This window comes from Tyto alba, unplaced genomic scaffold (assembly GCF_018691265.1).
Source record: "Tyto alba isolate M040663 unplaced genomic scaffold, T.alba_DEE_v4.0 Super-Scaffold_47, whole genome shotgun sequence".
NCBI lineage: Eukaryota > Metazoa > Chordata > Aves > Strigiformes > Tytonidae > Tyto > Tyto alba.
In genome coordinates, this window is record NW_024881323.1 from 25571392 (window position 1) to 25599271 (window position 27880).

Below are 27880 nucleotides of genomic sequence, written 5' to 3' on the forward strand. Positions count from 1 at the left end.
CTACGCTCCCGTCATCCCGGAACTCGGTATTACTTTCAAGCACGTTTGCAAATCTTGATTCAACCTGTTAGTGGGGGCACGCGTCCCGGGCAGCAGTGCTTGTGTATGCGTTTGCTTGCTCATCTGTGAAGAGGATGCACTCGATCGTTGTTTAGAGCGAGGTGTTGTGTGATCTGGCCCAAGGAGCGCTGGAGAACGCCTGGCAAGGTTATAACGCTGCTCTGCTGGCGTACGGGCAGGCCGGCTCGGGAAGAGCTGTTGGACGATCGGCTGCGCTGCAAACAGAGGCCCGGTGCCCGTTGTGTGCAAAGAGCTCTTCAAAGCCACCCAGCATTGGGAAAAGTACAAGCAGTGCCAGGTGGGATTAGCGCAAAGTGTCACTTCTTTCCAAGACCTTTCCAGGCGGTACTTTAAAAGGCTGGGTTACTCTCAAATCGGAAAAATGGGAACCGTGACTCTGGAGCAGCTTCCGGTACAAGACAGAGTGGATCCTCTAAAATACTGTGGGAAACAAAGTTGAGGTAGTACAGCTGGATTTACAGATGGGTATGCATGAGAAAGTCTTTCCAGCACCTCGGTAAGGAAAATTAATGCCGCCTTCTATACAGCTTCATAGGGTACAGAAGCTTTACAGTGCCGCGCCTCTCCGCTACAGCAGAGGCCAAGTTTTCAGCCATGCAGTACAGCTTTTGTAGCTGCTGGATGCTCCCACTCCATCAGCATCCTGCGCTGGTTGTCCAGCGGATTCGAGCACTGCTGGAAGCAGAAAGCTTCACGCCCGTGCAGCAGGGCCGTCTGTCTGTGAGAGTACTGCCCTGGTTACTGAGGGCTGCTTGCGATTTACTCCTGTGTTCCTTCCCCTTCAGAAAGTGCTTTGTCCTCCCAAACCAGCCTCCCCCGCTGTGTGCCAGCAGGAACGACGCAGGGATGCCGTTTGTGAACGTGTTTCTGTGGAAACTCATTCCTTCCCATCTCGCTTGCCGTACCAATGTGGAAATGAAATCCCTATCTGTAGTCGAGTGTTGGAGAATGGCTCAGAGACAAGGGTCCTGAGCCCACCGAGCAATTGTACGATCAGAGCCTGCTCTAGCTGCTGATGCTGGGCCTCACTAGGGTTTGCTTGCAGCTGCTCGCAGCTGCTGATACCTGAGGAATGTCAAGGACACTTCAGCCTTGTGTACCGTGGTGTGTCGAAAACAGGTTGAGAGGAATTAGGAATAGTGGTCTAAGAAACCTAGTGTTATGATAACGGTGGTCTGAGAAACATTGTGTTACGGTACTGTTGTGTATCGAAAACAAGTAAACAGGAATCAGAAATAGTAGCGTGAGAAACTTAGTGTTATGAGAAACTTGTGCTGTAAGCTAACTGCAAGTAGGTGGACCGTGAGAATACGACCCTTAGAGCTTAAGCCAATCAGCTAGTGACTAGTAGGCATAATTAGTAGAAGGATTATAAAAGGCTGTAATGAAAATCAATAAACTGAAGCACACTTTATCACTCATACTGAGTCGGCTACGTTCTTCCTCCTTGGCCTGAGTCCTCGGCTCGCCCAGCCCGGCAGTCGAGTTACTCCTATTACGCACAGTTCTTGGACAGAGGAAAAAAAGCATGTCGTGGCTCTTTATTTTTACGTTTGATTTTGAACCATAGCCTTGCTGCTACTGACTGACCAGATTTTGTTTTGAAGTCAGCAGATTGAAGCCTCCTCTCCGGCTTGTTGCGATTCAAGCTCGCGAGTGACACCGCGGGCGTGCTGTCACTCCGGGGGTTCCCACGCACGCCCTTCGTTTACAGAGCCCCAGGAGGTCAGCATGGCCTCAAGCCCAGCTATCTTCTGTGCCCCCACCCTGGGCTCCCTCCCTCACCGCTGGCTGAGACACCCGGTCTTCCCAGAGACGGGTTTTCCTCCTGCTCACTGGCTAGCCCACCCTCGAGTCTGCCAGCAGTTTAGTCCCCGCTGTACTAAAAAGATGTGGGCAGGCTGGAGAGGGTCCAGAAAAGGGCCACAAAGATGATCAAAGGACTGGGAAGCCTGCCAAGTGAGGAAGGGCCGAGAGAAGGGACTGACAAGTACAAATGCAAAATACCAAAGGTGTTAATTTTCAGATACATTCCTTGAGGATTTCAACGGGTGGCTTTAACTACTTGACCGGAATCGGGCGGGTTGGTCTTCCTCTGCTCGGTACTTTTACTGAAGGAAAGGGCGGTGACTGTGACTTCTCGGCAGTTTTCAGTCTTCTGCTGGACCTTTGCTTAAGTCCTCTTGCGTTTCTCTTCCAGGGAGCCATGGCCTGGCGTGGCAGGCGTGTGGTCCTCAACTCCAGGCGGTGAGCTCTGTGACAGGAGCGCGGCTCTCTGCGTACCGTTTCCAGGGAGCAAATAAACAGCCTCCCACTGTGCGTGTGGTAAAGGAGTTTTCCTGGCAGAAGAGAACTGGGCTGCTGGTTGGCTTGGAAGAAGCAGAGGGAAGCGTTCTCTGTCTGTACGACCTGTGGATTTGTGGTCAGTCCAGAAAGTTCTGCAGCGTGACGATTGCTGCCGGTCGTGTGTGCAGCTTGTGTTGTGAAACTGCTCACGTTGTTCACGGGTGGTGGCAAATCGTTATCCAGGAACAGAAAGAGCAGAAATGGAGCGTGTCATTGCATAAATGGAATAGTCTGTTCTCTGTCCCTTAAACGCATGAACTGTTATCTGTGGCAGGGAGTAGATTGTATGTTTCCCACTTTACACGTGGTGGTGGTCTGAAAGGAAAAGCAGCATTTCACTGTCCTCAGTTTCACGAAGCTCAGCTTGAAGTTAGTCTGTCTGGTAATTAAGAATGCATTAACAGACATTTTTTACCTTCAGGTTATTGAAGATAGTGTGGGTACGGCAGAAACCTCAGAAGCAGCTCCTGAAACATCGCCGTGTAGTGAGCTCCATCCACCAGGCAATCTTCAACACAGCTGTGCTGCTTCAGAGCAACAGATTGAACGTGAATTGCCAGCTAGTGACGATGGTGAATGTGATGCAGCTGAGGGACACCGAGAGCTCTTTATATCTCAGAGTCATTTTCAGAGCTTCAAAAACCTGGGAAACTGTTTTGTGAAACTGCTTAACAGCCTTCTCCTCACGTATCTTTTTCTGTTTTACTGATCACTTCTGAAATCAAACCCGAAAGTTTGCCCTGTCACTTCAAGGCTCTTAGAACAAGTTAACCTTGAGACTCAGTGAGTGCTGGGACATGTTCTTTTTTCAGTAACATAGGAACGAATCGGTAAAGCTGAACTTGTCTTCCATTCCACTAGACGAGCAGCTATCTGTTCATATCATACTGACGTGCTAAATACATCTTTTCAGGGTTTAAGAAGCGGTTAACAACCACGCAGCCGCTCGGCCTCCCTCCCCCACCTGGGAATGGGGGAGGGAATTGGAGGGGCAAAGGGAGACTTGCAGGTTGAGATAGAAACAGTTTACTAATGGTAATAAAATAAAACGGTGACAGTAATAGAAATTAGAAACGGGCAATGCACCGTGCAGTTGCTCACCACCCGCTGACCGACACCCAGCCCGTTCCCGGCTAGCGATCCCGAAATACTAAGACCCCGCGATTGCAATCCCGGAAGCGAGAGAGAGCCCCTTCCCGCCCACCCCTCCTTTACATAGCGAGCGTGATGTTACATGACGTGGAATAGCCCGTTGGCCAGTCCGGGCCCGGTGCTTCAGCCGTGTCCCATCCCTGCTTCTTTTGTGCCTGCGCAAAGGCAGGACATAGGGATTTGGAGAGTCCTTGAAAGCTCAGTGTGCTGGCAGCATTCTTCTCGCTCCCGAAAAGGAACATGAACTCAATTCCAGCCCGAACCAGGACAAAGGTCACTAGATTCCAGAAGGCAAAGGCTCCCTTAATCACCTGTGACGGGAGTGGAAGATGAAACCAGGAGGCATCAAGTAGAGTATGGCATCACTGCTAGAACACACACAAGGGGACAACTGAGTGGAAGTCCAGGCATTCCCTCGGAAGGCACTCATCAACTGCTGCAGACAGACAGACCGGTTCTGTTTGAATGTCTCCTGGGAGAAGTACCAAGCGAACAAAAGGAGCACCTGAGACTTGTAGACTTGAAACGGGAGGAAATACTCGAGATGAGCAAATACCTGTGATGCCTGTTCCTCCTAGGAGAGGTAGGAAGCCTAAACTGACTAATTCAGAAAAAGTAGAAAGCAGCCATTCTGATGGACAAGCGTTGTCCGTCAGCAGGCTGCCCATAGCTGTTACTCCAAGAGGAGGATTAAGGAGAGCAGAGGAAGCTGCTTCTGAAGTCTCGCAAGAGGCTAGCGAGGAAAGTTCTCCTGCTGAAGGTAGCATTATTGCTTCTGCTCCTTCCAAAAGGACTAGAGGAAGAAAAAGTTGAGCAGGAGGTCAAGAAGCTGGCCAGAGTGCCACCGATCAGAAGATTAAACAGGCAGTCAGTCCCAGCAGAAGTGCAAGAAAACCGAAACTCATTGATTGACAATTTACTGGCAGTATTGTCAAGGATCAGGAGGGGCTGCCTAGTGACCAACTCCTCTTACCTGTGCCAACTAAAAGAGGCAGAAGGAGGAAGAGGAGTTCATCAGAAGTTTTGGAAAATTCTGCCCTTGATCTGTCTAAATCATCGCTTCCTCGGGCAGGATTTAAACTTCCTGTCACTCCTAGAAGACGCGCGAGGAAGGGGGCACAAATTTTCTTGGCAGGCAAAGAATCTGCCTGTACTCAGGAAGGCATACGTGCAGGTGGGAGAGTGGAAATCCTTGGTTCTCCTAGGGGCAGAAGAAGAGTTCCACATGCCAAGCCAGAAAAAACGGATACTCGTGAGCAAGAACTTCCACAGGCAAATGAGGAATCAGCCACACCCGGGAGTCTGGTTTGCCAATTGACGGGGTTAACACAAAGGACACAGACACCAAGTTAAAGAAATAGGCTTATTTTACCTTAAAGCAGCAGAAAGAATAAGCAAGGTAATGCACCTAGACATTACTGTTTAAAGCAGCAGAAAGAATAAGCAAGGTAATGCACCTAGTCGTTACTACATAAAGCTGGCTATAGTGATTAAGAAAGATCCATCACCAATTGCCCTCATACTTTACCATCACCCCGACCCGTGCATCAGCTGGGGAGCCCCGTCACAGCGAAGGATCAGAGAGCCTTTCCCAGAAATTGGGAAGTCCTACGCAGTGTGTCCACTCGTAGGTGAGGTCTCCGTCTGTGCTGTGAGAGGGTCTGGCTTTTATACAGTTTAACAAACAAGTCTAAACGAAATGCACAGGAGATACCTGGTAGATTGACATGCCTCACTCAGGCGTGTCCGGATCTGGCCAGGATCCGGGCACGTCTGAGGAGTTTCTGTTTTTCTTTACATTTGGGATTTATAGTTACTTCCTATTGTTTACTTACAGTTCCCAGGGATTGTTCCCAGGGTTGCATTTTCATGCTGATAAGGTGCTGGTTGCTTCATTCTGCTGCTAAGATGCTGATTGCTGGTGGGGGAATGCACTCAGAAGTCAACTTTGGTTTGAGGCCTATTGTTTGGGCCTTTTCTGTTTCAGAGTCCAGTAAGGAGAGCCCGTCGGGGCAGAAAGAGACGATCGTTATTGAAGGAGAGCACAGGGGAGGAGGCCTTCTGCCGAGGACCTGATGGCAGTCCTTTGCTGCTTGAAGACATAAACCTGTCAGGACGTGATGAAGGATCAAGAACTTCAACAGATCCTGTTTCAAGAACCAGATCCTGCAGAACTGCCATGCATCAGAAACGGCCTGTTGAGGAAAAGGAGTCCTTCCTTTTCTCTCCTCCTCTCACAAAGCTGACAAAGAAATTTAAAGGTGGGTGCGCTACGATTATACCCAAAACAGGGCGTATTTATTGCTGTTTTGCAAACCAGAGAAGACAGACCGTGAGGACGGCTTTAGGTATTGTAAGGAATGTAACCGTGCAAAATCAAAAATCCTGCAAGAGGCCATTCATCTTTTTTCTGAACTCTGTATGAGTGGGTGGCTAGTTGAGGTGGAAACAGATGAGGGGACTGCTCTGAGTAGAGTGAAATGAAATTTACGCTGAATTTTTGTTAGGAGCTCATTTTCTCTCAGTTTCAAAGCCCGAAGGGTATCTGTTATATGTATGTTTATGATATGTGCTTATATACGTTTTATAGATATGTATTTTATTATATATATATATGATAGCCATCCTTTCCCCCAGTGGGGAAACAAAGGAGACACGCTTCCAAGTTCCGTTCAGTTTTTAACTTAAAATGAGCTGCATCTTGCCACAAACTACACAGCTGTTTAATTAATTAGGTGATAGTTTCTCATGGGCATATACTTTGCTAGGGAGGTTATTGTGCATAGGCTTCTTTTGATTAGAGTGCGTGGTAAAAAAAAGTTAGGCTTTGCTGGTGTGGCGTTGTTTCCCTCGCGTGGGGAGAACATACTTAAATCTGTAGGAGAGAGTCACCAAAAACCCAGGCCTGTTGCCCGTGTTGCAGATGTCCCCGCAGTTCAGCTTGTCAGGTTGCTGTTTGTAAAAGTATGTTTCAGCATTCGGGATTGAACAGCTGTCTGGCCAGGGTGCTGGGCAGCCTGCCCTGGGGACCCTGCTTGAGCAGGGGGGCTGGGCCGGGTGACCTCCAGAGATTCTGGAAGGCCTTTGTCTTCAGTGTGATGCTGTGATTCTGGAATCTGTGATGCGAGGGGCAAGCGGTGAGATGTCACTGGGGGGTGGCGCGCTGGAGGTGTCCTGCTGACTACGGTCTCCCTCTGCCAGGAAGGCTGCGTGTGTGTTCTGTGCTGAGGCACTCAGCACCTACGTCCGTCTGTCCAGGTACACCAAGCGGTGTGAAAAAGAGCATCATTTCAGAACTGACGTCGGGAGCTTTTGCAAACTCTGCCGTGTTAGGCAGGGACTGCACCCCTTGGATGACAGCGGAGTTTTGTCAGGGAATAGCCACAGGAGGTAGCTGGGTAAACTGGCTCTAGCGTCAAGTTCTGGGGTGGTTTGGCTTGTTTTTTTCATTTAAAGGGAAGTCAAAGCTGTGGGCTGCATCAGCTCCGGGATCTTCTCTGCTGGGGGTTGTTGGGCTAGAGAGCTGAAACTCTTTCTTCTTCTCACCTGCTGCTGTAGATTCGTGCTTATGGAGCAGCCGCACAGACTCTGCAGGAGAATCTGTAGGCTGCGCTTGAGTGAGATAAGCCTGATTGTAGAATTCCGAGGCAGACGGTCTCCGATATGCTCGTGGCCTTTTAGAGTAAAACTCCTGTTTTGGTCTGAGTGGAGAGGTGATACCCCGGTGGGTCACGCTGCCACGCGGAGGGACTTTGACAGGCTGGAGAAATGGGCTGACGGGAACCTCAGGCAGTTCAACAAGGGGAAAGGCCAAGTCCTGCACCTGGGGAGGAACAACCCCATGCACCAGCATGTGTTGGGGGCTGCCCAGCTGGAAAGAGGCTTGGCAGAGAGACCCTGGGAGCCTGCTGGGCACCAAGCTGACCGTGAGGCAGAAGTGGCCCCCGTGCAGAGAAGGCTCTTGGTGTCCTGGGCTGCGTAAGGCGGAGCTTTGCCAGCGGGTGGAGGGAGGTGAGGGCTTTTGACTCTCTGGAGCCCCCGGATGCAGTGCAAAAGGCTGTCCCGCTGTTTACTTTGAAACGCTGACAAGCACCAAAAAGCAAATGCAGCAAAACTGCTGCAAAGAAGTTGTCCCAGTTGGAACTTGATCTGTGCTAGCTGTGAATGCTGGCAGAGTGGTCAGGCTGGCTGGCTGCAGCAGCGTCCTGCGATACTGGCTTTGCCATTGGCAACGCTTTTTTCAACGTGTTGACTTGTGCTTAGTGCAGGCCCCTGACTTACACTTCCTGCCTTTCCCACACTCCTTGGTTTTGCTGGCAGAAGATACTGGACATATTCTCAACCCGAGTGCTTGTGACTGGACATGTAGTGGATTCCAGTGCACAGGCTTCAGAGCATGAACTTTCTTACGGTGCCATTTTCAATAGCGCAGAGAACTTGCAGAACGTAGTAACTTGGAGTAGTTTGCATTCCCATGTGTATGGAATATCTCTTGTTTAGCCACCTATTTAACCCTGTAAATCAGTTCAGCTCTCAAGTTTTGCCACCAGCACCTCTGTTTTGACATAGTGAAATACGAACTCCTTGTGGAGCACCTGTAGAAGTGTGGACACCGTCTGAAGGGCCTAGAAATTTCTGTAGTAGACTGCAGGGATGTGATGAGGGCAGGCAGTAGGAAGGAAGGGACTGGAATAAGGAATACGAGGATCTCAGAACAGGAAAATATCAGTGTTTTAAAGTGCTGTGTTCTGTTTCCATCGTAAGTGTATGGGAAACTACTTTCTGAATGATGAACTGTGGAAGTCTGTATTGCTTGCAATGTGAAATACGATTTTTCTCAGCTCGCATCTTATTAGCCTATGTGAGCAGACGTGAACTCAGGGTATTGGGTTTTTTCCTGTTATTTATCTTGTCCATACGTCTGTGTCACTTTTTGTTTGTGATCCCACAGGCATCAGAGAAGGGAAAGGATTCTCGCTTTGCTCTGCTGTGAGATTGAAAACTGTCCCGAGTGCCGCTTTTTTAAGGGAAAGAACTACAGGTGATGTACAGGAGATGATTCGCTGCATCCCGATGGAACTTGTGTCAATCTCAAAAATAGTTAGGGCTGACGTGGGTCATTTTTTTTTTTTTTTTTCTTTACAGTGAAGAGTGCGAGACCTGATGGCTCGGGTAACGAGCAGTCTGCTGCAGTTTCCCGAGGTGACTGTTCAGGCACTTGGGGAAGATGAGACAACCCTAGATTCTGTGCTGAGCGGGAAGTTTTCTGGAGGTGAGCATTTTCCTTTAAATTTGGTCTTGGTGCAAAGATGTTATTGCCTGGAGGTTACCTGAAGCACCGGGGCACCGTAGCAACTGTGTCAGGTTGGTGCTGTTAAGATGCGTCGGGTTTGCCGAGAACAGAAAGGATGTTTTAACTATTAAACGTGTTCATATTAAAACGTTAGTGTAGCTCAGCTTTGAAACTACAGCAGCCTGCACCCATCTTGTGCCATCAGAACAATTTCCGTAAGCGTTGCTGGGTCGGTGGCCCTCCTCAAATTCTAATTCAGTAAGAGGCAGTTTTCCAAAAAGTAATAGTGTTGTTTGGGGCCGTATTGATTTGTACCAGCTCAATCTCTGTGACCGTCACATGCCGAAATGTTACAGAGGCAAACCCCCCTGGTTTTACTTTTCTAGTGTGAATAAAAACAGAAGGAGGGGGAGAAGGCTGTTGAGCGCTGCATCCGTATTTCCCAAGAATCTGACAGGACGCAGATGAGTACCCAGTGAGAGTTGCTGAAAGTGGCTGAGCAGATTAGGTCATTGACTTTCTAGGTGATCTGAAAGTAGAGCTGGGTGCCTGCCCGGATGCCTGGGCTTCTGTTTAGACCAGCTAGAGTCCACCTGCCTGACTGGAAGTGCAGTGGTTGAGTTGAGTTACTCCTTGCTTTGAGTTTGAGGAAGTTCAGTGAAACAGCACGTGTTAAATTCTTCCTGTGCTCAGCACGTGTAACAGTTTGAGTTTACTCATGTGGTGCCCATTTTAAGATAAATTCTTGCTGAAGTCTAAATCCCTGCCCAAAGTAGGCATGTGGCAAGTAAAATGAATACACTAGAAACGAATTGGTTTAGATTTGCTCTACTCAAAGTAGGCTTTAGGACTTGTATTCCCCTATGTATTTAGAGGATTCTAGCAAAACCTAGCTGAATATGGTAAACAGACTAGAGATCAATATCTCGTAATCTTTATCCCAAACAATCAGAACTCTTCAGTGCGGGAGTGACAAGTACAAATGCAAAATAACAAAGGTGTTAATTTTCAAATACATTCCTTGAGGATTTCAACGGGTGGCTTTAACTACTTGACCGGAATCGGGCGGGTTGGTCTTCCTCTGCTCGGTACTTTTACTGAAGGAAAGGGCGGTGACTGTGACTTCTCGGCAGTTTTCAGTCTTCTGCTGGACCTTTGCTTAAGTCCTCTTGCGTTTCTCTTCCAGGGAGCCATGGCCTGGCGTGGCAGGCGTGTGGTCCTCAACTCCAGGCGGTGAGCTCTGTGACAGGAGCGCGGCTCTCTGCGTACCGTTTCCAGGGAGCAAATAAACAGCCTCCCACTGTGCGTGTGGTAAAGGAGTTTTCCTGGCAGAAGAGAACTGGGCTGCTGGTTGGCTTGGAAGAAGCAGAGGGAAGCGTTCTCTGTCTGTACGACCTTGGAATATCAAGAGTGGTTAAAGGCGTGGCTCTTCCAGGAAGGGTACGTGCTTTTTAATTGGAGAAACGAAGCTTTTATGTTGTTAGGTGCTGCACGATCCTGTTTCCGGAAAAGCTTTGGAGCGTCTCTTTGCAGGAGGTATTTTTTCTGTATTGCGTTAGCATTCTGTCGCTTCAGAGTATCCAGTCAAGGCAGCCTTGATCCTGGGCCTAACGGTACCATTATCTTTGGAGTTGACTGATCGTAAGGTAAGTTTTGTGGTTTTACTGCAGAGCACATAGTTACCTAACTCTCCGCTTCCACAAAAAAGGGCATTGAAAACTATGCTTTTTGGGGCAGAGTGAAAAGGGAAACCCCCCCAGTCTTTAAAGTCTCTGTAGCATACATTTCCTGAATGGTTTATTCTGTCAGAAATACTGTCTTTAACATATCTCAGAGGTCTGTAGTTGTGCTGTAAATGACTTAGACCCAGTCCCATGAGTCTCAGACAAGCAAGCCGGTGACTTCAGAGCAGAACAGATTCTTTCTGTTGCCTTAGGTTAGAAAAAAGAGCCTTTAGTAAGTTATCTGACAGACTGTTGAAAGATCAACTTTCCGTGTGTGGCCCTTGAACCTCTGATTATTGAAATTGTGTTTGTGTGGAGGGGATACAGTGTTGTGATGTTGCCAATTTTTTCTGTCTTGTATAAGCCCTGGGCTCAAATGATGTGATGACCCCTAGTCTCATTGTCTTAATGCAAACAAGAATCAGCGTAAGTTAATTGAACATCAAGGTGCATTCTGGTTTTATCCTCCCAGAATCTGCAACAAGTAAATACTTCTTTCTTACCCAGCTTTCCGTAAAGTGATTTGGCTTGACTTGCTAGAACACGGGTGGCATTTTGCTTGTTTGTTTGTAATGCTACAGTGTGATTACTAGTAGTAAGCATTTGTACTGTGGTAATTTCAGAAGATAGGAGTTGGGTTGCCGCTCCACTGTGTTAGTTTGCCTATCACCTTGAGAAATCCCGGAGTTTCAGACGGAAGGGCATGCTGTGTGCTGACATCAGCATATAATCAGTAAGCAAATGACATTTGTGGAAAATGACATTGCTTTTTATAGTTTTATTTGTTAAATCTAAGTGAACTGGGAATAGGAGAAGGAAAGGTTAAGAAGGACCATGTCACCTACCGCCTCTGTGTCTACAGAAGTGACTTGAGGTCGAATGTAGTTCTCGGTTGTATTAGGGAGTTTTTCTATAGCACGAAGAAATGCCTCAGGAGAAAATGTGAAGAAACGTTGTGGGGGAAAAGTTGGCTGTTGTGTGATGAAGGTTGTGGATTTCGGAATAAAGTCACAGCTTATTTGAGTGTTTGCTCTTACACCCTAGTGCTCTGGATTATAAGCATGTTTGGTCTGTTGCTTTCATTTTGCTTCCTATCTTTTTGCGACTAGATGAGGCAGACGGGCATAGACAGGGCAGAGGTATTGCCAGTTGGACTGTTAGCTTTGAAGTTGTGAGTGTGGGAGTAAGGGTAAGCAAAACCAAGTAGATAAAACTTGTACTTGGCCACGGTCCATAGGTTTTGAATTTCTTCGGTAACTCGTACTTCCAAATTATAAGTTACGTCATACGCGTTTTGAGTCTGCTGGAATGTTTCTCTGGTCTTCACGCTGATGATCTTTAAACGTAAAATGCAGATCTGTTCTTAACATCACTTTCCACAGTACTAACAGTCGTTACTGTTTTAAGGCTTTAATGAGCACCTTTGTTTCTGGACTCTTTTCCACGTGGGTATATCTTCTGTGGACAGCTAAGCTGTAGAGTTTAACACTAGCTTAGAGTAACTGTGGTCCAAGGTGTGAAGCCCTTAGTGTTTTAATACAGGGTATTTATAGTGACCGTATAACTGCCTTCTGAGTAAGAGTAGGTGTGTAGTCACTCAGAGAATTAAAAAAAAAACTCTCAAGCTTCGACAGAATATTGGTGTAATTCTGTGTGTGTGTGTGTGAGCATCTCTCACTGCCCTCTGGATATACACGTGAAGCACAGCAGAAAACTCAGAGTGTCAGTGGAGTATTATTTGAATGGGATTCTTGGAAAAGCGAATCTGAATGTAAGGCATTAATTATCTAAAATTGGTTTATAATGGTTGCATGTTTCAGAACTATTGAACGGTATTTTGACAAATGTTCCTGGTCTGTAGGCTTCTTCCGTAGTTGGAGTTAGCTTTTTATCCCACAAGCTGCTGTTCTTTTTGCTGCTGTTTTAGTCTGGCCTTTCAAATTTTTGTTCCCATTCACAAAAGTGCTGGTGTGCATGGAAAACTTTTTAGTTTATCTGGTTGTTACCTTTACCCTCCATGAGGACGAGCGTAAATTTTACTGAGCCAGTATCTCCCTTGAACACTGTGTAAAAATGTGTAATTCCCATGCAGATGGTGCGTCTACCATGCGACTTGACCGCTGCCTCGTGTGACTTACAGCCATGATTTATCGTAATACCTGTTTGGCAAAGGAGGCGTAGCCGGTGTCCCAGTGCCGATGGGCTGTGAGCAGTGGGAGAAGGCGATTTAGTTTTGTCTGTCTTCCTTCGGTCCCTTAATTACGGTCAAGTTTCTTGCATACGTCTGATTTTCTGTGTTTTCTTAGACTTAATTATTTCCAGGTAGCAAAGGGAGGTTGGTGAGCTGTAATAACAGAATGCGCCATGTGAGCGGAAGGTAATTCCGTTAAGTAACTGCGGGAGATCTAGTGAATGGGAAGAAGTACCAGGTGTTTGTAGAGGGCTTTATTTTATTATTTTTTCTTGATAAAATTGGATATTGTCTGTAAGCCTAATGATCCTGTATTTACCTTCTTGTTTCTGATGTGCTAATTCTGGTTTCACCTTCGAATGATTTCCGTTTAGCTTGTCAAGCAGCTTAAATACTGACTTGCACTCTCCCTGTAGGTAACTGCTGTAGAGCTCATAACTAATCACGGAGGCATCACCAGTGCGAGCGCTCGGCACCTACATCCGAGCCTGCAATGGCTCTTTGGCGTGGCAGCAGTGGCTACAGATGTTGGCCACCTACTTCTGGTTGACCTTTGCTTGGATAATTTATCTTGCAGTCAGAATGAAAGAGAACTCGGGTAAGCGTGCGCTTTTTAAACTTGAATTTAAAAGGAAGAAACCTGGTGTCTTTTTAACAAACAGTATGCGTGCCACTTTGCAGATACTCGTGTGCAGACATTGATGAGTGCTGATTACAGGTGGCAGTTTGACATCACCTAGTCCTGAACTGATGAAAAATGGGAGTGGCCCAGTGCTCCCGCTAATGCTGTAAACGCCCCCCTCCCACCACGATCCCCATGTCCCCGTGATTCTTGCCGGTGAGCTGTAGGGATTTCACCGTCTGAGTCGGTGCAGCTGCCTGGCAGGAAGTTGTGCCGGAGGTGCCCTATTTCTTGGGAACGTTGTTCTGCTTCTCTTAGCTGACTTGGGGCAGATCTTAAGCTTGCTTTTTGAAACAAATCCGACTTTCCAAAATTCATGCATGTGGGTGAATGAGATCTCCGGTTGGTGTATTCAGATGGCATACGCTGTTCCAGCTAATACAGCAGTGGCTTTGGGAGTTGATGGCACTTCAGATAGCTTCACCGTGAAGCCCCAACTCCTGATTTCCAAAGTCCAAGCCGAATTTGTCGCTGAAGGTTACGCTTTTACCTGGTTTTGCCATACGAGGGAGAATACCCGTCCGATCGGAGAGTTCTTATGTTCTCTGAATACACAGAAGACGGCAGTAGCAAAAGAAGCGTTGCATAAATGGGTATTTTGCCTGGGCTGGTAGAATTAGGTTACCCGTGTAGTCACGTCAGTGTTGAAAATGCAACGTGAATGGCATAACACATTCATTCCTTGTGTGGTTTTGTGTGTGTAGATCTGGAAGTTGCCAGTGGAATTCCTGTGGGAGTTCCAAAGAGAAGAAAAACTGTGGCCAGAGAAGGGAGACATCTCTGTTTTCAATTACAAAATCCTTCGGGAACAGCAGTATCAACCCTGAGCTACATAAGCAGAAGCAATCATCTCGTCGTGGGTTTTTCCGATGGCTACCTGTCACTGTGGAAAAAACGTTGAAGAGGGAGTAAGTAGGCCTTTACACTTGGCTGTGCCTGGCGGTGCACCGGTCTCCATGTTTTGCCTAAGGAAGGACGTTAATTACAAGAGAACTGTTTCCGGGACTGAAATTTTGCATGTAATCTTGGAAGAATGCTCAGAAATCCTCTTCTGACAGAGCTGTGAAGTCACACAAGGCCCGAGCGGACCGCCTTCTCCCCAGTGGACCGGGATTGTTTTCCTTACTGTGCCTGTGGATTGAGGCATTGTGGAAAGCGTGCTTCTTTGGGTTATGGCAAGCAGTTAGGACGTGATAGAGCTGATTTTTATCAGACAGTTTCTTCTTTCGGTGGCATTTGGTGAAACCAGGAAATGTGTGTATTTCGATGAAACAGATCTTAGAAATGCTTTTTCTGAAGAAGTTACTGCAATTAGGGCATGCATTGAAAGGCATAATGTTGCTAGTGTGATTTTGGTGGTGATATTCTTTAAAGTGTCCCGGATGATACTAGTGAGACATGAAGAATCAATAGCTGGTCTGTGCCTGAAAACATATTCTTTCTTACGTGTCAGCCTCGACCGAAACAGGGGAGTGAGCCATTCTGAGGCAGCAATGCACGTGAATGAGAGTTTGCGTGGAACACTTGGAGATGAGAATAAGGGACATGTGAACTCACGAGGAATAGAAAAATTAAGAGATGATTTTAAATCTGCCAGAGAGCAATCTCGCTCGAAATATTTGTCCAAATTCGGGTAGGGATTCACTTCAGCAAATCTGCAGTGCCTCTCCGGAAACTGTTGGATGCCTAAATAGACAGTGGAGGGATAATTAGACGGCAAGAAGCGACTGTGAAGGTACAGATAAGGTTCAGAAGTCTGGAAGAAAGGGGCTTTACGTAGTCCAAGTAAAGAAACGAGGAACTACTTCTGTTTGGCACTGGTTTACATTTGTTCAGAAGATACGCTGCGTTTTAAGTTCAATCTTGAAGTAGGCTACAGCAGCCAGAACAGTCATTTGCCTGGCAGCTGCAGTAATCGTCTGTGTTCCTCCCCCTCAGGCAGAGAAGGGCATAAACCCAGGCTGTTCCATTGGATGGACAGTAATTTCCTCACCCTTTGACAGTTGCATAAAAAGTAGTTGCTTCCTTGACTCACTTGTTTGAGAGGGAATTATGACCTCTGTACTTTGAGGATAAGCACAGAAGGTGCTCTTTTCTCAGGAGATGCTTCTAGCCCTCTACAAACTGTTAGGGCCAGTAGGATCACCTCTTAATTTCTTTTCTTTTCTTTTTCTTTTAAATTTCTTTAAACCTGTAGGGACCACTCTCAGCTTGCAGGAGGAAGGATTCCTGTCTATGCTGTCACTTTTCAAGAGCCTGAAAAGGATCCTCGCAACTGTTGCTACTTGTGGGCTGTTCAGTCTACCCAAGAAAGGTGAATAAACACTTACTATAAGCCACTGATTATTATTTTTTTTTTTCAATATTTGTCCGCATACAGTTGATATATACGTGCATATATGTTTCGTTTGTTCAGCTGTGCAGACGATTCTCTCAGGTACGGAAGCCGTTAAGCTTATAATGCAACCTTGTCAGGATTTAGCAGAAGTGAAGAGGGACCTACTGGTTCCTGCCTCCCGAAAGGAGGCAAAGCAACAGCGGCTGTATTGTTGTGCTCGCTTTCTTAAACGCTTGCTTTGTTTCTTGATGACTGCTTCATGATTTCTTTGATATTCGCACCGTGGTATGAAACTGCCGCTGAAAGGAGCCGAGGCTGCAGACCTGGAACACTAAACGTGCCGCTACCGCAGCCTGCTGCCCCGGAAGGAGGGAGGTGACAGTATTGCCTGTCACCTCGTGCCAGCTTCAGCAGCCTCTGGAGCCTTCACGAGCCGGTTCAGCTCACCTGGCACAAAACGCTCACTGTTGAGCAGAGAGGGCGATGGTTTCCTGCCGGGCTAATGAATCAGATCAGAAGGTGGAAGGGTGCAGCGTATGCAAGAGAGGGACGGGAAGTTTGGTGGGGAGGGGAGGGGAGGGGAGAAAGAAAGACCTCTCTCTTTCAGCATCAGCAAGCTACTTGATCAGCCCAGCTGTCCAGAGAGTGTCAATCTTTTTGGGTGTGACTGTAAAGCAGTTTTGCTGGAGAACGCTTCACGGTGAAGAACCGTTTCCAAGAAACGTTAGTCCATACAGCATATTAAAGCTTTCAGACTGCATGGTTGGCATTTGTCCCCAAAGCTGTTAGTGCCAGCATTTCCTCCTTTGTGTTTTAGCCGCTAAATGTGACCGGTTGTCATGTTTTGGGCAGTGGGTTTTTCTTTTCAGCAAGAGCATGCTATTAAGAAGGCTTTGGTCTAGCTCTGATGAGGTGATGACAAGGACTATAAAGCAGCTTTGTAATCACATGTCATAATTTGTACCTTTTTCAGTGAAGGTGACGCTGTGAGTTTACATCTGTTGCAGTTACTATTTCATGAGAGAAAACGCCTGGCATCAGGACAGGTCATGTACGAGGTAAGACGTGCACGTATGTCAAAAGCTGAAAACAGTAATTTCCTCTTCGTGAGTAGCAGTTGAGTTGGCTGGGCTAATACTTGCCGTCAAAACTCAGAGCTGACTAAAAAAAAAATGTTTTGCCGAGTCTTCTTGGGCGTGGCCTTTGTCCGTACTTCTTGAGAACAAGTCATACAACTTCACACTGCAGTGTCGTGTGTTCCAACTAGATTCGTCTGCAAAGAGCCCATATACATGCAACTCCCGAAGAGGCAGCAGCTTTTCCAAATAAAATTCTTCTTAACTGAAGATGTGAGTAGCACCAGATTTCACCTCAGAGAGCTGAGGTCCTTCAGCAGCCTTTAAGAATGGGTCTACTAGAAATTCTGCTTGGCACCGTTTTTAAAAAAGCACACCAAAGGATTGAATAATGTTGTTGTGTTTGTGACCTGAGAAAGCTGTGGTGTAATTACTGTAAGACTTCCTGACCCTCTGCAGACTGTCCAATCAGTAGTACATTCACAGGCTTCCAGCAGGTGTCAGGCACCAGTCTCTGGGTTTGAGATATTTTACTCCCTCTGCTTCCCTGTGCTGAGTGCTGTGGAAGATTGAAACAGGAACCAATCTCGGGAGGGAGTTGAAGAAGGAACTAAACAGCTGGAGCCTCCGGGGAGAAAAGATGGGTTCTTCAGCTCGCTTCCAGATGAGCCGTGTAGCTTCGTACTGAGACCTGATGATACCTACTGCCCCCCAAAACAACTCCCAAGCCCCCCTCCCCAAACCCCAAAGATGCATTAAGCCAGGCCCTGTGCTCGACGGTGGACACTTTCAGTCTCAGAATACTTCCTTGTAGTCAGAGATTGGTCAGTACCACATGGCTCTCTGCCTATATGACTGGCTGAGTCAAGATCCTTGTCCATCTTCCATGGCAGAAAGTGTAAGAGTTGTTCCCGATTGCCAGGCCAAGTTTGAGTAAACAAAGAGGAAGCTAGCGTTGACCCTCGTTCATTGAATAGAATTCAGAGGAAGTTGAAAGACTTGTGTCTACTACAGCAGTGCTTTACTTTCCAGGAATCAGACTTGAGGCTATGAGACAGTGCAACTGACTTCTTACCATGGTAAAAAGTCACAAATAGGAGTTTTGGAACATGTGGCACTGTAGTTTTGTAAATAAGCATCAGAGTTGTGTCTCCACTGCCTTCAGGGCTGGTTTAAGCCTGTGCTCAAGCAATTAATGTAACGGAATGTTGAAGTTATGCTTACAAAGATCATTTTTATGCCATCTCGGGAGTTGGTAAATCTAGTGCCCCCAGGCGTGGCCATGCAGCACATCTTGGCCCTTGTCCTACACAGTGCCTGCGGCTGGACAGAGTATAGAGGCTCTGCTTTCATATCCGAGTCTGACCAGCGCATCTCGTTTGAAAACTGTCCTTGTAGTTTACTGGTCCACAAAGTAATTACTTAACACCTTCCATACAGCGGAGTTGCTCAGCTTAGATTTGCTTGCCCCAGTGGAAAATGTAAAATACAGTGGTTTGCTTCAGAAGGTGTCTCAGGCAGGAACTGGTATCTTCTTTCCCTTCCCCTCTGCCCCAACTCTGTGGCTGTTCATAGATGAATAAGAGAGGAAATTGATAGCCGTTCAAATTAATCTCCAAAAGGCTTATGGAGTTTGAGGACTTTATCTGATGCAACGGTCTTTTGGAATGATGGACTTCTCATTCTGGACAACATCATTTATTATAAACTGGTTTTAGTGATCGTTCCTTCTGTAATGAAAACGGGATCGGTTGCTTGGGCTTCATGCTAGTTTTTCAAAGAGGTGGTTTTGGCTTCTCTACTCTGCACGTGTCTGGTGGTGTCTGTTATTGCAGAAGTTACTTGATAAAATAGAATGAACTGTGCGTGCTTCAGAGCATAATTCAGCATTTTTCTTTTCAGTAATGAAAGACCCTTTTTTTTTTTTTTTTTTAAAGCCAGCCTTGATACTTATTAGTAGTATTTCCTAGAACGGTTAAGAGGAGGTTTGTCTCTTCTCAGATTAGGTGATTTAGGTGTATCATATCAAATCCTATGGGAGTGTACTGTGTCGTACCAGTTCATTTTAGAGCTCTGAAAGTTTAGGAAACTTCGGTAGAGTGTGGTACAATTGATTGTTGTGTTGGTTTTTCCTTGGTGGTAGTATTTTGTGTGTTAGGTGGGAGGGGGTGTTGGTGAGTTGTTTTTTTGTTTTTGTTTTTGTTTTTGTTTTAAATTGTAGAGCTGCTATTTGTCAATACACACAATGATGTGTTGCATGGTAGACAGCCTGAACAAATTCTGTATTTGGAAAGACAGTATTTCAATTAATGCTTCCCTAGGAAAAGGTGGTATCAGAGGTTCAGCACAATCCTGCTGGGGTTTCGGTATATCTCAAAGTAGTTTGCTGGCTCTGTAGTAATTCATGATCCTAAACGCCTTGGCCGCGTGCCTCCCACATCCTCTCTGCTTCCCCTTTTGCTGGTGGCCGTGCTTGATGAAGGAACCGGGGGATATTTCACCCATTAGTGTGACAAGATTAGAGAGGAGCTGGTAAAAGCTTATGTGGTTTGAAAGGAGACGGTTACTCGGTAAGAAGTCCTCACAGCTACTACAGAGGGATGTGTTTTCGCTCTGGTGGTGTGCCAGTAGATAACACCTCTTGACAGAGCTTCAGCTGCTGTAGTGCCAAGACTTCTCTAACATCCTCAGTCCTGTAATCAAGAGCAAAGAGCTTTGCATGCGTATGTATCGCCTGATTTCAGATACCTCTTTGTAGATCTGTCCTCCGGTTTGTAAAGAAACCCTGGTGTTGCAAGGATTTCTGCAAAACATGATTAGAACCGAATAATGATAGGGGAATGCTAAATTTTGAAAACGTGCAAAGCCTTTACAGCCAAAGATACCCCTTAGGATTTGACGCTTGATTCTCTTGCGTGCCAGATGTTGTTTCTGTTTGCCATCAGAAAGAAGCTCATGGGAAATACACAGTATAAGGTGCATATTATGTTACATTCTGGTACATAGATTCTTTCATATCGCCAAAGTGACCTTTTGTCTCTCCTTTTTTCCCCAGGGTTTGGAATACTGTGACGAAAGGTTCAGTTTAGATCTCACGTGTGGAGTCTTTCCCTGGAGAGGGCCGACCGGCAATACCAAATTTCTGAGCTGCCAGACTGTAGAAAAATTTCCCAAGCCGGTTGACGGAGAGGATAGCGTTAATGAAGGTTTGTTCTGATGTCCGTGCTTGGTTATTCTAAAAAAGTAGTTTGGGAATCTAAGCAGTGAATGTTGTTCTGTACCCACAGAAAGTCAGAAAGTCTTGAGTATCTGTAGAGACGAGCTTGTTGGGCTTATTTAAATAGACAAAAGGTTGCTTGAGTTTTGTGGGACTTCCTTAAGGGGGAAATTGGGGTTTATTTTGTGCTTGCTGACATGCTATAGCACTGTATAGTAGGGCCATCTCTGCAACGTTTGTCAGTCATTTTATTCCTCCAGCTGTCTTCTTGGAAAAAGAAGATCATTCTCTGCGTTGCTTAGGAATGTGATCTGAATATTTTTTTTTTCCCTGTTCACACCTATGTCTGTATCTGCACCCAGCTGGCGGCCACTCACAAGTGGTGTTCCCCAGGCCTCAGCATTGGGGCCAGTTCTGTTTAAGATCTGTATCAGCGATCTGGATGAGGGGATCGAGTGCACTTGGGTCACAACAACCCCACGCAACGCTACAGGCTTGGGGCAGAGTGGCTGGAGAGCTGCCCAGCGGGAAAGGACCTGGGGGTGTCGGTCGGCAGCCGGCTGAATGTGAGCCAGAGGTGTGCCCAGGTGGCCAAGGCGGCCAAGAGCATCCTGGCTTGTATCAGCAATAGTGTGGCCAGCAGGACTGGGGCAGTGACCGTCCCCCGGTACGCAGCCCCGGTGAGGCCGCACCTTGAAGTTGAAGGTTCTGGAGAACAAGTCTTAGGAGGAGCGACTGAGGGAGCAGGGGTTGTTTAGCCAGGAGAAAAGGAGGCTGAGGGGAGAGCTTGTCGCTCTCTACAGCTACTTGAAAGGAGGTGGGAGCAGGGTCGGGGTTGGTCTCTTCTCCCAGGTGTCATGGATGGGTATACTAACACGGTAATAGTTTGGCAGCAAATTGAGATTTATTAATGAGTAGCAGCACTTAATCATTAACCACTTGAATGATTTACAAAATAATTCAGTAAAATACGTTATGATTAAAATAGTGACTTAACTGTACAGATTCAAAAATGACAAGAATCGCAATGACTTACTGTGTGGTATCCTAAATCTATCTCTCCATCTCTCTATCTCTCTCTCTATCTCTCTCTCTCTATCTGTATCTATCTGTCTGTCTATCTGTCTGTCTGTCTATCGATCTATCTACGTATCTATCTATCTAAGTACATATGTTTATTCATAAACACAAGATGTACAAACACACAGACAGACAAAAATATTTGGATCCAGTGAAATATGTATGTACCCACACTCGTAAAAACAGCTGTGTATACCCAAACACATAGATAAGTAGAGAGGCGGGTGAAGAAAAGCTAGCCTACGGTTAAAATTTCCCTCTTCTCAAGCTTAGAGCAAATACTTGCAAAGCATCATCATTCCTCAACAGCCAATAACTGAGACCCGAGGGGGGCGACTTTGCCCAGCCCATCATTGGCTTCGACAGCAGACGGTGCCTCGAGGAGTTGATAGCTGAGAGGCGTCCCAACTCAGGGGAGATGCTGGTCACAGGCCCACTGCGATCCAGGAGAAGAGCTCAGAGGGTCTCACCTGGGGTCACTGTTTATGGGCTCCAGGATAACTGACTTTCGTTAGGGACTTTTCCACTCTGGCCCAGCTCCCGTGATGAGCTATTTGGGTGTTTTCCACCAGTTGCGCAGGCCCAGAACTTGCTGGATGCGCAGTGCTGTTATTGCCCTCCCTCGGCCACTTGCCAGGTACAGAGGTACTAGTCTGTCAGGAGGTGATGGACTGTTACTCCTGCTCCCAGGTGATAGGGAGAGCAGGATCCAGGATGCAGCGGTAGCTTTCCTTGACCATGTACACAGTTAAAACTCTTATGGTGTCTTTCATTATCTTGCAGTAATTAAATATACCTCTCTGGGTTTACAAATCCAGTTACGCTCTGACCATATCTTCGAGCCTGCTGCAGTGATAACTTGCATAGCCGTTTGTTTTGACTGCGTTAGTCACCTTCCCCCGCTTCTTACGGGCCTTGACTTCTGTCTGGTGTCACAAAGACACTTGCATGACCTTTCTAGGCTATTTCTGCTGATTGTCTTTGACTTAGTCCTGAAGCGGCAACTTCCGTGTCTTTTGTGATGCCATCCTCGAGCAACGGTGTGTCAAAATCTAATCAAAGCACCTTTGGATTTTCTCCACTTGTGCCATGTTTCTGAGAGGAGTGCCTTCTAAAAACCTGTTGGAAACAAAAAAGAACACCACTCCCCCAACACCCCCAAGAAAACCAAAAAAAACCCAAACGGCAACAAAAAAAACCCCTTTCTGCCTCCTTTTTCTGAAGTATGAGGCATGGAAAAAATACCTGTAACTTTTGTTTCTGTATTTGTTTTGTGTGATAATTGTGTTCTTTCGGTGCGGACATGCAGGAGAGGAGCTGTTCTGAAAATGTGTGGTTGAGACAAAGCTGGAAATTAGTAATGCTGGCTAAGTGATACAAGTGTATACGATGACTATTTGTGTGCTTTCTAAAAGAAGCAGTGTCTGTGTTCCTAGCATATTTTTTTTTTGCTCAGCTGTTCATCTAGCTAAATGTCTTGTTCAACTCTTAATGCGTGGAAACTTAATAAGCTACTAATTATGTATCTGATTTGGCTTGGAACGGATACAATCCGAACAAGAAAAAGGGGCAGGATGCCTGGAACCTGTCACAGAGGTGTTTGCTACTCCGTGAATTGTTTTTCTTATTCTTAGTCAGTGTTGTTTTTGCATGAGTGGTAGAACAGAATTAAACCAAACTAGGAAGCGGTGCTTTAAAAATATCGGATACGGCATGTTTTCTACAAATAAGAAACAACGTCTTGTCTTTTACAGTAATATCTCCTGAGACCAGTGTATCAGTCTTCAGCTGGCAAGTGAATACGTATGGTGAGGGAAAGCCATCTACTTACTTGGGTGTATTTGACATTAACCGCTGGTATCACGCTCAAATGCCAGATTCACTGAGGTAGATTTTTCTTAGCTTCTTTTCAGTGTCCCCCCAGATAATTCATCTGAAAGTTGGCATTTAGCTTATGCACTTGTTTTCTTTAAGGCCGGAAGAACTCCTTCACGACTGCCCCTATTTTGCGCTGTGGTCACTGGATACTGGACTAAGTATGACTTCTCCAAGCCTCGTTTTGGATATTCGAGTACGTGAGCAGAGTCTCTGTCGCGGAGTGCCTCCTTCCTATCCACCACCTGATCAGTTTTTTAATCCAAGCTCCTATAATTTTGGTAGGTATTTCACTGCTTTTTATAGTGATAAGCTCAAACTGAGGTCAGATGACATGAAATAGTTCTCTTGTTCTCTGTCACTCGAAAACCAAACCCAAACCCCCAAACCCCCAGCTCCCACAAACCCAACTCAAATTACGTTGCACTAAGGTGGGATTTAAAATTGTGAAACACATCCGAGAGTGTGCTGAGTTTTGGGGTTTGGTGCTTTTATGATAGAGCCTGCGAAGAGGTGATGGTTATAAAATGAAATGACTTTGAACTGAAGCTCAAAGCACAGCACCTCGATTGCGCTAGAGATGAAAGTTCTAGACGCAGTAATTATTTTTTTAAAAAGTCTGTAAGTGATCTGGTGAGGAAGATGGGCACTGAGATCTGTCTTTCCAGATACTGCTGTTTAAAAACTGTAAACTGGTCATAACGTAACTGTGAGCGTATGGAAGCTTGTCAAATGTTGGTTGTTTCTGCAGATGGTACGTGCTTGCTGAACTCCGGAGTTGTCCATATGACTTGCACCAGCTTCCAGAAGGAGGTGATCATTTACCGAATCTTTATTGAGAATGTGAAGAGATGGACCTTTTCCAAGTTTTCTCCTGCACTGCTTTCACTGTCAGAGATGGGTTTATGCTCGTCCTGCCATCCACACGCATAATTGCAGTTGTACCCTGCCAGTTTTATGCAAATGAGAATGTTTTCAGTCTGCTCTTGGAACTGTAAAGTGAGCACTGCCTCCTGATGAAGCGCGATCCGAGACTGAACGTCTAGAAGGGAATACAACGTTGCTCTAGGAGCAAGAACAAAAGCGTTCCTAAGAAGAAAGCTGTTTCTTCTCTATTACCCTTCAGTCGCACTGCCTGTGTAGTCTTGAGTTAGGGTTTTGATCCCTGGTCTGCTTGAAAAAGGAGGACAGAATGGAGAAAGTGAAAAACTGTGTTTGAGAAGTATTTGAGAAGAAATTTTTTTTTTTTTTTCCCGACCCTGGCCAAATTCTAACTTCCAAGCCAGGGCACAGCTTGTGGCAAATAATTTTGAATTAAGTTTCAGCTCACTACGTATTGCCAACATAAATCAGCCTCTGCACAGAGAGGCTTATAAAGGCTCATGCAAAGCGTGATTTGAAGTTGTGTGTTAGTTTTAGCTTGTACAGAAAGTAATTTGTGTCAGTGTTCAGGGAAAAAGAAAGGCCCGTGTTTTGACAGAGAAGGGAGAAAATACTTAAGCATTGCAAGGGCCAATATTTTGTTTTACAGGATTTTTTTTAGAAACTGTAACTGCTAGTTTGGCTGCCGTCCTTACGACTCTACGTAGTAATGCTTACTCGGATTGCTAACGCAAAGCATATTGCTGATGTGAGCTTCCCGAGAGTCTAAGTGAACAATTATCCTATTTCTCTTAGTGGTTAGCCAGACCCTTAGTGACTGAATAATACTGCTGTCTTAATCTGTAGTTTTTGATTGACGTTTCAGACCTTGAATTTTTTGAAGAAATCTGGTCCTTTAATACGTGAAGCCATTCATGATAGCTGCAAGAGGTGTCTTGCAGCTGGCTGTCTGTCTCCCAGGCCAGCTGATGTCCAGCCACCCAGTTTGGGTCAGGTGTCTGCCTATGAGGGAATCAAGGGGAAATACATCCATCTTGCCTGACAGGGCTGTAGAGGCTACAAGACGTGGTAACCTGATGTTCCCATTATTTGCGAGTTGCACTGAGCTGCAGGTGTTGGCTTTAGTCAGCAGAAGTGATAGTACTCTTAGATCCAAACTAGGGAGTTTGACGGGGAACAGCCCTGATAGGCCTGTCTCTAGAGACCCGTCTATAAATTCTGTGCCACAGATACGCGCAAGGAAGCGTGCAGGCCGTGCTGGTCATGCGCAACACAAAGCATCTTTGCCTCAGACCCCCCGTGGCCCCCGTCGGTGTCTCCGAGCGTTGGGCTCAGTGCAGCAGCTGACGACGGGGGGGTCTCACTGGGATGCGAGCTGTTGCAAACATCAGCTGGCTGCACCAGACATGATCACCTGCTCCCAAGGAAGTGGGCTGTGGTAAACAATTACTGCTGCCAGCTCCAGTACAGCCGGCACGTCGTCCCGTAACTTCATGAATGACTTGCTGCTGTTCTGTGCAGTGCACTCGCTGTAATTAGTTAACTGCTTTACGCTTTTTATTCATCAGAATGATCGCCATCCTCGCTTCAGAGAGGGGGCATGTGCCAGAAAGTCTGAATTACGCCCATATCGGAAGATCCTTCCTAGAGTTCAAAGGCAGCTGGCTGCAGAGAGAGCCAGGCCTTACCATTTGCCTTCGTCGGCCTTAAGAGGAGGTAATTTTTAGCGCGGGGAATACAGCGGTCAAGAAACGCTCACTTTGATAACACAAGGCTGATAGGTTTTCCCTTGTGCTTTACAGTTGCGAGACCAAAGCCAGTATCAAGAGCAAGAAAACCAGCCAATTCAGGATATCTGGATATCATAGCAACTTTCATGAGTAATGTGTTATCCAGAATTGGAGCAGCATGGGCAGGAAATGAGCAGAAAACCTTTTCCTCACGATATGATAGGTAAGCAGCCTTTTCACAAAGTTCAGTTTTGAGCTACGTGTGTGGAGAGGAATAGCGAAAAATCCATTTGGATTATGTTAGTATTCTGGAAGGAAGGTGTACCTGAATAAACTTTGATTGGCTTTTTTGTAATCAGTTCATCCAAAGTAATATTTGGAGAGAGACTTTTTCGGCTATGATAATCTTATTTAGGCCAAGACCTATACTGACACGATGGTAAATGTGTTTTCAAGAATTTAAGACAGCTGAAACTAGAACTGTGGTTGCCACCAAGCTCTCGGTGTACTGCTTTTGAGACACTTGGTTATGTGGCCAAACAGGGATCTTTGACCGCTTCCTGCCCAGTGTCTGCTTCGTTTCTGCCTTTCCTTCTTAACATCGGGCGGAATTGTAACGAGCGGAAAAGAGGCTGGTGGTTGTCAGATGATTTTCCTTCAGGGGCGATGGTCAAATAAACCTGAATTCCGGTATGTTTGGACTTCAGGGGAGTGAAAGTCAGTTACCTTTCCCTGTTTGTTCTAGTGCTAGAGCTGCAGAGCCACCAGCCGTACCTCGTCCTCTCCCTGAGGCAGAGTTGCAGTGTGGTTTTTGGGACACTAGGGACACAAATATCAGTATATGTTGGGGGGGTTTTTGTCTTCCCTTTACAAAAACCACCTGCATGTTATTGACTGTGAGGTTTTGTTGGCTTTTTTTTTTGTATTTTAATAAAGGTAACCAACGATGATATAGCACTGCCTGGGGATTCATGGGAGCATCATCATGGAATGGCGGAGGATGCATCGTCTGAGACTAGAGATAAGGCAACTGTGCTTACTCTGAGCAATCCTGAGGAGGATCGTGCTGAAGTGGAAGCGTTTTCAAAAAGCATACCTGGAGATGGTTTGGAGAAAATGGATGTCAGCAAAGAAAACAGCAACTTCTCTGCCCGTTCAGACCAAACTACTTTGGAGTATCACGATGCAAAATCACCTGGCGGTTTTTCATCTGTTCCCATGTGCCGAATCGCAAATAGCTTAGCTGTTGATTTCTGGTGGCGAAAAAACAAGCTACAGGCAGCAGCCAGCCCGTGTTTTCTCATGAGTTGATAGGCAGTGCTTTTCACCTCTTAGTCTAGGCCAATCTGAAAATACTATGAAATTGTAGACTCTCAAGTAAGAAGGTAGCAGTTTTTTCTTATTTTGTTGGTACTTTTGTCTTCTGTGCAAAACTTGCAGGTTTCCAATCCAGGAATGCTTTTTTTTTTCTCGGCAAAGTAGTCCAGGTAACGAGTCTCTTGGATGTGCTTGGAGATAAATGTTCTGTGGTTCCTGTTGAATTCAAGCCGTTCCTAAAATAAAATGTGTTTTTCAAAGCCCTCTGCCGTGTGGATGACCAGTATGCGAGGGAGAGGGAAAAATGCAAGTTACAGTTACCGACGTGTCCGTTGGTTCAGGTCGCTTCCTCCTTGGCTGTGTATCCCCTGGCATAGTTTAAGAGCAGGCTTATCCCACAGCAGTCCTTGCTGTGGTGTGCCTTGCTGTTCAACTTGGCTTAAATGCAGACAAAAGCAGGAGCTATCGCTGGGTGACCGATCGCTTGCCTTTTGGTGCTACAACCGTATTTTCAGTACACAGAGAAGGGTGCAGGGAAGTAGTGTGTGATTTCTGTGAGCACCAACAGCACAAGCATATGTGGCCCTCAGAATCCAGGGCGCTGGAAGGCCTTTACGTTTCATCTAGCCTAGTGGTCTCGTAGTGGCTTCCGAAAGGGCGAGAACGGTATGCTCGTCTCAGCCGGATCCAACAGCTATGCAGGCCAGGTAAGATTTTACTCAAAGAACCAACTACAAGCAGTTGTAGCTAATACACGGTCGTAGACTGCTCATTTAGTTTATCTCCCATTATTAACGTTCATGTAAGCGTACTGCAGGTGACTGGCACGGGTCGGTTTACTGGTTGGAAGCCTTACCTAGCTTTTGCCTACGCTCCCGTCATCCCGGAACTCGGTA

General features: G+C 46.3%; 1 protein-coding gene and 1 pseudogene across 1 annotated transcript; both read left to right on the forward strand.

Annotated features, from left to right (window-relative positions):
- The first annotated feature begins 1516 nt into the window (after nucleotides 1–1516).
- On the forward strand, nucleotides 1517–4920 carry LOC122154783 (annotated as a pseudogene).
- A 10042-nt stretch (nucleotides 4921–14962) lies between these two features.
- Nucleotides 14963–27248, forward strand: LOC122154770 (protein ELYS-like). Its single transcript, XM_042806570.1, has 10 exons — nucleotides 14963–15102; nucleotides 15667–15783; nucleotides 16781–16865; nucleotides 19939–20089; nucleotides 22935–23067; nucleotides 23155–23336; nucleotides 23807–23868; nucleotides 25506–25653; nucleotides 25740–25890; nucleotides 26604–27248. The coding sequence occupies exons 1-10, from the start codon at nucleotides 14963–14965 to the stop codon at nucleotides 26605–26607; spliced, it is 1173 nt and encodes a 390-aa protein (XP_042662504.1). The 3' UTR covers nucleotides 26608–27248.
- The last annotated feature ends 632 nt before the right edge of the window (nucleotides 27249–27880 follow it).